We start from the raw sequence: 10,815 nt of genomic DNA on the forward strand, positions 1-10,815 counted from the left end.
TCCTTCTGACTCTCTTTACAGTGTAGCAAAGACACAATTCAATCCTCTTTTACAGATATGAATCTGAAATAAGTCCATTAGAAGCAGCTAGATGGACAAACAGCTATAAAGGCTCCATCTGAATGGCAGGTATTTAATCAGCAAAAAAAATTCTCTTCACAATACAGAATATAATTACAAGGAAAAGAGAAACCCGAAAAAACAATGCAGAAAATCAACATGCCTTACCCATAGGTCTGTTTCTGTCCCTGAGGTCCCTGTGATTGGGGTGTCTGTATGAGTCCCTGTAGTGGTGGGCAATGGCCATATCATCCAAACGATAATGCTGAGGTGGAGGTGGGGTGGGATGAGGCAGACCATTAGGCTGATAAGATAAGCCATTATTTGGACTGTACCGCTGGCCTGGGCTAATAGTGCAGGGCCGCTTGCTTGGATGCTCTGAGTGCAAAGGCTCTCTGTCAAAGCCATTTTCTTTGGTTCTGAAAAACAAAGCAAAGGAATTTTAATTCACTTAGCGAGCAGAGCTGCTCCGGAACACACATCCCCACCTACACATGCAGCTTCAGGAACTAAAGCTTGTTCTTTCACTTTGCTCCAAGTGTGTGGTGTTGCAGAACATTTCGTAACACTGCTCATTCAAAATATACAAAGGACACATTCATCTTGTCTAACTGTCCCTGTAACTTGAGAAACATTAGCAGGGTGTGCCTTCTGATGGAGTGGCTTGGAGAGATGGGCTGGACAAGCAAGCAGCAAGCAGCCTTCACTGAAATCACCAGTTGATGGGATGGATATACATGTAACTGCAGAGCTGAAACAATAAACTGAACTAATTTTCCATTAAAATAAAAAAAGAAAGGCTAGAGTTACTTCAACAGGTTCAAAACTCCTTTCAGGGAAGCTCCTTTTCTCTGAAGTATGTGGGTTTTTTTTACCACTGGAAAAAACAAAACCTACAAAATATTAGCTTTGAATATATTCGATAGAAATATCGCAAACTGTTGAGGTTGTATCCCTCTCTCCAAAAACCTTTATTAAACAGCTTATATATTCCAGTCTTTTTTAAAGAGAACTTTCTCCTCTGTGATTTACAGATGGCATAATATATCTTCCTAGTAATAACCCATTTTTTTGTCACTTTGACAGGAAGCTAAACTTGATCTAATTTTCTCATTTGCCTGCTGTTAAAGCAACTGCCCTTCAACAAACCCTCCCCCACAAACCAACCAACCTCAAGGGACTGTCTATGGAGAAACACTCAATGTATTAGTTGTTGCCCTTCAACAGGTTCTCCTTTAATGTCAACGAGAGGGAGGATGAAACCAAACCTTTGCCAATATTCACTAGGAGAGGATTAAAGTAAGATCTTGCAATTACCAGCAGGAAATTAAAAGATGGGTTGCACTGTTTTCAAAAGGAGTAAAGATATTTTCCAGGGACCTCACCACAATCAGTAATGCCAGAGAAGCTCCAGGTATATATATTTTATTACACCTTAACTTGGCAAAGAGGGGAGAATCTTTCACCAGTGCAGTAGGACAGCTGTTCTAAATTTGGGCAAAGATATGAAAGACACACTTTGTTAAAGTGGAGTATGTACCTTGTTCCAAAGCAAATGCAGAATGGCTGTGAAAACTCCAAATCAGGAACACCTGACGACCATCATATATTTTTTATGACTTTTGGCAGAATGGAACTGCTTCCAACAACTCCCAATGGGTAGTGATGTTTTTGACAGCTCTCCAAGACAAGTTTTGTATTTAGTTGCTGGTATGTGTTTTGTTTGCACGTATCTATTCAAACTCAATGTCCAGGACTTTCAATTGTAAAAGTACTGTAACAAGGAAAAAATGGACTTTCCTGTATGTACATGCCAAGCTATAATTTGCCAAAGTTCTTTAGTGTTACAGTTAGAATGATCTCTAAGATGTGGAAAAAAAATCTGAAACTAAATAATTAAAGAAGTTCATTGACTTTTTTTGATCATTCAGTGTAGGAAAAGCAAACCAGGAAACTCTGACAAGTAGAAATCCAGTTTTCCTTTTCTGCAGTTTTCTGATGTTAAAACCATATATTTTCACACATATTTGCACCTTACAGGTACTTCTGTGGTTTTTTGAGAAATGCCTTGTACTTAACTACCTTAACTGGAATGGACTGCATTAGCTTGGACAGTGCACCATTTTCATCTACAGCCTTAAGTGTTTAACCAATATAGAAATTAACATTACCATTGAAAACACAGTTACTGAAATTAAATTCCTGGTTTTGGTATTATGCTGGGTAATGGCTGTTTGGTCTTTTCTGGGTGTTAAAACCTTAATTCTACAATTTGTTGTTACATCTTCTGCACTGACCAAATAAATAACTTCACAGAATACCAGAATGAGACTGTACATAAACTCATTTTGTGTTTCTGACCATATAAAATACATAAAAAGGTAACAAGGTAACAGCAAGCCGTAGAGAGGAAACAACATTGAATGTGGAGGATGCTTAACTGAAACGTTTTCTTGTTTTACTTTTTCTTGCTCCTGTTGGTCATGTTTTACTTGACATACGCATAAATTGACACTGTCATTTGGAAAACTGGCAATATGATAAAAATGGGGTCCTTCAGCTATAAATATGCAAGGGATCATTTTACTTGGAGCTATGACTTATTCAGGTTAAAAACAGCAGAACAGATAATAGTCAATACTCTGTACCCATCTAATAGATTTTGTGTTGTTTCTAAATTAATCATTTCAGTTTTAAATTATTACAATTTATGGATAATTTTGTGGGTAGGAAATCTGAGCATGCAAATCTGACCAAGGCAGAACTGTCTTGGCTGGAAAAATAAGTTTAACCTGATCAAGAATCTTAAACCAATTCCAAAGAACACTGAAGTCAGCTTGCAAGAAGGAGGCAAAGCTGTTCATCTGCTCTTTGTGCAAGATGCCTTCATTTAAATTGGACTTCCACCAATAGAGTCTTGATGACCAAACAAGTGATAATGCTTTGCTGGAATAAAATACTCTGTTTATACTACTGTGTTACAGAAAAGATTAATATTGCCTTACTATTAAGAAAATTCTTTCAAAATTCCTCATAATTACACATGGCTTACAAGGAGCATAGCTGTAAGAGCTGGGAGCATCTTTCACCTTATTGAGATGTGGAGGAACTTCTTCAGATGAGAAGATTTATCTAACAGAATTATCAAAATCTGTCTCTGTGCCCAGGCACCTTTGACGTGAACTCCTTGTCAGGGGTGCCAAGGGTATAGGAAGCACAGCAGCACTTTCTAAAGTCACAAAACAATCATGGCCACTTTTGTTTTCTTCTGACTCAAAATTAGAGCTAGTCTAACAGATTTTTTTGCTATCCTATATCCACTTTGCAGGCAGCTGTCATAAATGTAGCGTCACTATATGACACACTCATGTGCCATACAGGCCTTCCCAGCAAGCTCAATGCATGACTAATTAGCAAAAAGTCTTTTGTGGTTAATGTATTTAAAATCATGTTATTTATAACTAAGCATTCATTCACCAAAATAAAAACCCACATTGGTTCAAGCTCCTTTGCTTTCCTAGAGTAGAATGTAAACTCCAGAAGTTGTAAACAAAACATAGTGAACACTTTGTTCATGACATGTCATGAACAAACTACCAAAATATGTTGTCTCCTCAGGTGTCAGTTTTTCTCTCCTGCAGTGACTGATGGTTCCCGGTGTTATTACAGAAACAGATTGATCTTTTTAATGAGCTAGTTTAATAGACTCCAAAATCTCACCGTGGCTGCTCATCCGTGTCAGACCATATGCACCAAGAAAACATTCAGTAAAACATGAAGCTCTGCTGTCAGACTGCTCTATAAAACCTCACATACAGTAGACTCAGATATGCAGATAAATAACCAGAATTGGAAAATGCATATGCAAAAAAGGTTCTGAAATTATTACGGTATGTGGATTTTCTTTAACAAAAAATCATGAGGTGGATGTGGCTATGTGCAACACACACGTTCCACTTCCTTTGCCTAATCACTTACTGTATTTTACCTCAATTGGAATCAACAGTATGCAGTTACCTGTGCCCAACAGAAAAATTTAAATATGGAAGAATGATGAAAGAATGTGTGTATATATATTTCTAATATATACGTGTGTGTACCATATATATATATGCACACTCATCTATATATGAGAGAGAAATATATTACATAAACATTAGATACAATGTCTCGCTATATATCATATCTATCCCTTGGGAAGTGAAAAAGATACCACAAATAACTTTAGTGAGAAACATATCTCCAAACAAAATTATTCCAACTGCATTTAGTTCCCCTGGAAAGATGTTGCCTTTTAGTCATTTTTTTCCATATTCTAGCAACAGTCACAGCAAACCCTCCTCATATATGCCTTGTATCTTCTGCTGCATTTTAGTATATTTGAAAACTACTTAGACATCTAAACAACAGGTACATATATTTCCAGATGCTTCCTCCTGCTCCTCTGTAAACAATTAAAATAATTAATAGTGTAATGAGTATAAAGCCAGACAAGTATTTGGTTTCAATACTCATTCAGGTCTAGGCAGGCTCTGACTCCAAGGACAGTATTTTGTGGTTGCTTTCCTTACATTATCCAAATTAAAAGGTATGCAAACTCTTATCAGTAAATTTAAGAATCTTTACAACAGCATCTTGTTCTTTTTACTAAATCTGTAGTACAAATGTTCTTGAGTGCACAAAACAACTCCACTGAACTTGGTTCAGCCAAAAATACTGTTAAGAGTTTATTTTTTCCTCTATAGCTGTAATCATAGTCCACAGAGAAGCAGACGTGACTACTGAGTGACAGGGTTGTTTGATACTGCAAAAAACAACTTATTTTTTAAGCTCAAGGCACCACTCCAGTGGGTGAGCTGGGCAGTCTCTTTGACAGAGAAGAATCTTAGGGTCAAAAATAGAAAGGATGGGTTTTTCTGAAATGCCACTTTCTCCAGAACTAAGGAGCCTAATTTCAAGCGGTGAGCGACAGAGGCTGCTGGTTGACAGCTTTGGCACCTCAGAGCACGCAGTCACTGGGACACCCCACATTACAGCCCTAGACTCCAGGAATCCAAATGCACGGTCTTACCCACAACATCAGAAGTTAAACTGTCCACCCCTCATCCCAAAAGTTGCATCGCTACCTGGAAAGGAACTGAAGACTCCCCGAGCTGGATGGGGCCTAAGAGAGGCTTCAGTTGTGAACCCAAAAGCACTTGCTCATGAGCAGAGACTTCCGAGTTTCAAGAGCAGCTACGTATTGTAACTGAAAAGAAACACTGAAAACAAATTCCATAAGCTAGACTTAAATGTCTCTAGGTCTAGGCCTCAGTTTTAATTAAAAGATGAAGGCTGACTTTAAAATCCAGTATTTGTCTGGATTGCTGGTCCCCTTATGGACTACTCCTATGTCCTTCTTGCTCTAAGAGGTCTTTCCATCACTAAGTTCTTTATACCTGCACCACCCACCCCTCCCACAGAACCAGGACTGAAGGTAATACAGGTGAGACCGTACTTACTACAAAATAACCAAAATTCAACACTGTCAAACCGGGTCTCAAAGAGGGGGAGTATTATTCCAGAATGCTAAGGAAGAAAAATAAAGGAAATATTTTATTGCACGTTTCTCCTTTGTGGTCTTCTGAGAGAAGCGAGTAATACTGTTCGCTATTAACAGAAAAAAAGTGAGCTACAGCTGTCAGGAAGGCATATCCCTCTTCTCCTCCGTATTCTCTGTCAAGCAAAACCTCATGGGCTCATGAGATAATTTAATGTGTGTCCATATACTTGCAGGAAAAACACCACGTCTGCTACTGACACTGGACTACAGCATGCTGACATTTAAGTTATTCACAAGATTTTAAGAGGTTTTTTTAATAGACGCTTTGGTACACTACTCTGCAAAGACTGAGGATATGTAGTAGAACTGCCCCAGGCAGCTACATTTCAGCTTTTGAAATGCTATCTCCTTGCACGGAGTAAGAGACTACATGGAAAATGTTTGAAAATTAATCATCTTTCTTGGATGCAGTCAGCAGGTTTGTGTTAACACTGGTGGCTGTTTCAGTTCAGTTTAGTTGCCAGAGAAAAGTGGTGAAAAGAGGATATGCAGAAAAAAAAGCTTCTCTGCTGGTATCTTTATTTTCTTGCTGGTCCAGAGTGATTTCCCTGAAACACAACCCAAAGGAAGCTAATTTCAAACACTTCCATGTTTTTGTCTATCTAATAGCTACGTTACTTTAGCTTTTACTGTTCACTACTGGCTATGAGAAGTTAAAAGTTTTACCATGAGCTTTCAGACATTGTTTTCTCTTTATTTTTGTGCTATCTCAGCCTGTCCTTACACAAAAATGTCACCTGTACAAACCTGCAAGCCTTTTTGACTTTGCAAATCTTCATTTTTCTTTTTAAAAGATCAACTAGGACACTTACCATACCTTGGGCATGCAGGCAGCGTAATTTGGCAGAACAGCATTAGAAAAGTCTTCCACACTATAAAATCCGTGGCAAACAAAACTAAGAAAAATCCAATATTTGGGACTCCCAAAGGTAAAATGTATATGCTGTCTGAACTTCTAACACTATCATGGGAAGACAGTTAAAAATAAATAACCAGAAAAGTCATCTTCTTGTAACACTAAACAAAGAACTTTATTCAAATAAGATAAACTGCTCCATATCCCTAAAGCTATTGCACTTAACGCACACATGCTGACTCGCCCTGTTTCTGCAGGGACACTTTCTCAGAACGACAACAAAGCAGATTTCAGTGAATATTTTTCCTGTTTGGAAGAAACATCCTTATGTATATTGGATACATGGACAAGGAAACATGGTACAGCAGAAGGAGCTGAAGCCTCGACTGCACTCTGGAGCTTGCCTTGTATTTCTCAATATAAGTGCCTAGCCACCTTCCCCATATTTACTGTTTATCCAACAAAACCTCAAGTACAAAGGACTTGCATATGGAGCTGAAGTAATCTGCTGCTCATCACTTTATGCTGCACAGAAATAGGATGCACCAAATAGTAGGGTACTAGCCAGTATTACTTCTGTGTGGATATGACCACGGTGTGTCCTCAGGCGATTTTGCTGCCTGAATCACTGTGAGTGCATATATTCTATTTATAGACACAGAGATACATTTGTACATATATATGTAGCTATATATATGTGTATGTACATACATAAGCAGGGACTGTTGCGATAGGACAAGGGACAATGGTTTTAAACTAAACGAGGGAAGATTTAGATTACACATAAAGAAGAAATTTTTTACAATGAGGGTAGTGAAACACTGGAACAGGCTGCCCAGAGAGGTGGTAGATGCTTCGTCCCTGGAAATATTCAAGGCCCGGTTGGATGGGGCTCTGAGCAACCTGATCTAGCTAAAGCTGTCCCTGCTCACTGCAGGGGTGTTGGACTAGGTGACCTTTAAAGGTCCCTTCCAGCCCAAACCTCTCTATGATTCTATATACGCATACACAAAGGCAATACAGCTGTTCCAGAGCTGTAGTGAAGGCAAGACCTGCACCCATGGAACACCACCCCAGTTCCCCCCAGACACCCACCCACATGCTCCCCCCTTGCTAGCAGAGCTCTTCATGTTTGACCCATGTGATATTTCTGAGAGGCTCACCTGTCTGGAGTTCGCCTCTTCCCGTTTTCGTTCACATCGAGAAGCAGCTCTGAGGAGTCAACAGGTGAGGTGGTGCTGGCATCCAGAAGCAGCTGTTCGTGCTGGGCGAGGTACTGGGCTGGGTTCTGCTTGGCTAGCCTTGCACAGTGCAGCAGCTCCCGCTGCAGCAGGGGCAGATTGGCCTGCAAAAGCATTGCACATGTTAAGAGGGTGGCTTGCAGGAAGTTTCAACAGAGATGAAGCAGAAAAATCAGAAATCAAAGGAAAGCCTGCTGTGAGATGAACCTGTTGCAAGCATCCTCAATTAGGTTTGCTGTGGTTAGCTGCCTGAAAGCAGGCACCGTCCTTACTGCTTGAGGTCACGGCTATGTAAGTACGCATGGTAGTGGCACAGGAGTTTACTAAAAAAGTAAAAGAAAACTGTAAATCCTGTAAGGAAACCAGGTCTGAGTTCCACATCTTTAAAAAGGGGAAAAGCACTGCCTTGGCTGACTTCACCTCTTTTCTTACTATCTGAAACCTGAGCTCCTATGGAGCAGCAGTTTTCAACAAGTGAAAAACCTTCTTCAGTATTTGTTTCCCATTCAGACTGCAGCTAGCACTTAGAGATCATTCAAAACCACAGGATCTGTGGCTCTGTAAGTTGCCTCAGTCACCATGCTTCAAGGGTCTGGGGGAGAACAGGATAGCCCTCAGCTTTCCCATTGCAGTCACACATTAAGATAAAGATTACAACAAAATCTTATGTTCCAGAACTTCACACAGAGGGCTACAACCCTCATCCTAGCCACATGTAGCTTTAAGTATTTTTAACCTTCTTCTCGGAGCCCTACACTGGGCCTTGGTTCATGGGCTGGAGAGTACCAGGACTTAAGACACAGAGAACTGAAAATAGTCACTGATCCCTGGGTGGTGCATTTTGCCCATCTACTGAGGTCATACTTAGTCATACTTCTTGCCAGACTTGGGACAGGGGAGAGGAAGAAGGAAGGAGAATCCTCTTTTTTTTATACTTCTTAAGTCAAAAAAGTACTGAAACTAAAGTGCAGGGAACCAAGCACAAAAAGCAGATGTTCAAGCAAGTTCTGAGCACAGAATCTTAGTAAATTACTTTGCTAGCATTCTAACAATGGCAAATGCTCCAGTACCAGTTGCTGTACCATAAAAGTAGATCCACCGTGCAACAAAAAATGCCAGAATAGGGTCAATACATACAAAACATTTCAACAGCCAAAAAAAGCCCAGCAATTGATATCGTCTATTGTTGTGGAACATGAAGTCTTTTCAGACCTCCACAGAACACAAACATTTTATGAAAGTACCAAAGAAATATCTTCTTTCGGTTATTATCTGTCACATTTTTGTCCAGGGCTACCACATAACAGAGCAAGATCCTGAATGCTTTTGTGAGCAGGGTTTTTCACTTGTTTTAATTTCATTGTTATTTTTTAAAAGCTCACACACAATTGAAGTCAAGACACCCAACTATCTGAACTGCCTCACATGGCAGAAAATGATTGGAGAAATTTACGTATGTTGCAAATAAATATCTGTAGGAAATAATAGGATCAGACCTAGGATTTTAAGTGGTGCATACTTGGAAGATGTACCATCACATCTCAACACACCTGTGAGGTAGAAATGTGAAGTTCCCAATTTGGAGTTGAGAAATCAATGGGAAAAACACCACATTTACGTTCCTTATCCACTATCACCAACAGAAGGGACCTATTTCATACATGGGCACTCCTGGCTTGTAGAGACAACCAAATTTTGAACTGTCTAGAAAAACCCTTGATTTACTTTTCTTGGTGTTATTCTCCTAAAGAAATGTTCATTCTTGCTCTTTAACATAAACATGAAGATTTGCAGTTAAAGGTATCCTTTACTGTAAATAGATTGAATATGTTTTCTATGCACAGAACAGACACATACAACTTTTAATATATTTATTAAACATGGATCTACTCAGTTTCTTGATTTTTTTTAGAAGTCATTATAGAAAACTATGAATGATATGCCTCGTAATTAGGGTTTATATTAGCATCAAGCAACATTTGGACATAGACTTAAACTCAAAGTGAAGAAAAGCCATATTTGAAAACTTTTAGTTCAACACAAGTACTTTCAATCTGCTCAAGACATTATTCTAAGCAATCTTTATCCAACTATAAATAATTGGTTCATTGGAAGAAAAAGAATCAGGACCTCTCTATGGCTAGGTCAAGTTTACAGACTGCTTCTGGTCACCATGGCCCCAATACATAACAAGAACTAGTGTTTGGGAAGCCAGATGCAGAATGAAGCACTGACATTCTCCCTACTATGAGCAAGGAGAGATGAGGCTCCTAAGGCAACTCAAGCGTACTCATACAGACTCTGAAACCAAAATGGCCTTGGACACAACGGCTTATGCAAAGGTTCATCTCTGACAGCACAGGCAGTTCTGTCAACGTGCACTAACACATTTCTCCCAGCATCGCTGCTGGTGCCTGCAGGTAGACTTCTACACCTCTACACGTGAGAAACAAACCAGTTCTTGACCAGAAGCCAAATATATACGTTGGAAAAACACTGACTGCAAACAAACGTTATATTACTGGCTTACAGTCCCCTAAAATGTACCACTTCAGTGTCTGGAATCTGCTCCTAACTCTTGTTTTGGATTGGACCTCATATCCTTCAAGGTTGAGGTAGTGTCTTAGCCTCCTCCATCAGTTTTATAATCACAGGAATAAACAGGAAGAGAACGTGTTTCCTACCCATCTGTCAGACCTGTTTTCCTTCTTGAAATTAACTGTTCTAATCAGAAAAGAAAACATTATCTCTGCACCTGCAAAAGAAACGACAGTTCCAAAAGGCTGTTTTATCATTTCAGTGCTCACTCCAGGTAATTAACTAATAATTTTCCATTCTCGGATGTTCCTATTTTCTTCGAAACTTTACCAACAGAAGTATTTCTGTATTATAATTTAAATTAAAAAGGCTTTATTAGAATACAGTACAATTAAGCTTTGATGCAAGTTTTTGTAATTGCAAGTTTAAATAAATTATTTACAGTACTAATTTTTTAAAAATATAAGATTAAAATTGAGACAAATTTTTGTTCAGAGAGCCCAGGTAACTCAAAACCA

The 10,815-nt window shown here is 39.1% G+C and overlaps 1 protein-coding gene across 3 annotated transcripts in view; it reads right to left on the bottom strand.

Annotated features, from left to right (window-relative positions):
- The window catches only part of RUNX1T1 (RUNX1 partner transcriptional co-repressor 1), a 113,323-nt gene that overhangs the window by 27,443 nt on the left and 75,065 nt on the right, over window positions 1–10,815 (bottom strand). For all 3 annotated transcript variants that reach the window (XM_086465697.1, XM_086465698.1, XM_086465696.1), the window contains exons 5-6: window positions 7,682–7,863; window positions 229–479 (exon numbers count right to left, since the gene is read on the bottom strand). In XM_086465697.1, the coding sequence (XP_086321823.1) occupies window positions 229–479; window positions 7,682–7,863 (433 nt within the window). The remainder of the gene's footprint in view (window positions 1–228; window positions 480–7,681; window positions 7,864–10,815) is intronic.

Source organism: Leptosomus discolor, chromosome 5 (genome assembly GCF_034619465.1).
Source record: "Leptosomus discolor isolate bLepDis1 chromosome 5, bLepDis1.hap2, whole genome shotgun sequence".
Classification (NCBI taxonomy): Eukaryota; Metazoa; Chordata; class Aves; order Leptosomiformes; family Leptosomidae; genus Leptosomus; species Leptosomus discolor.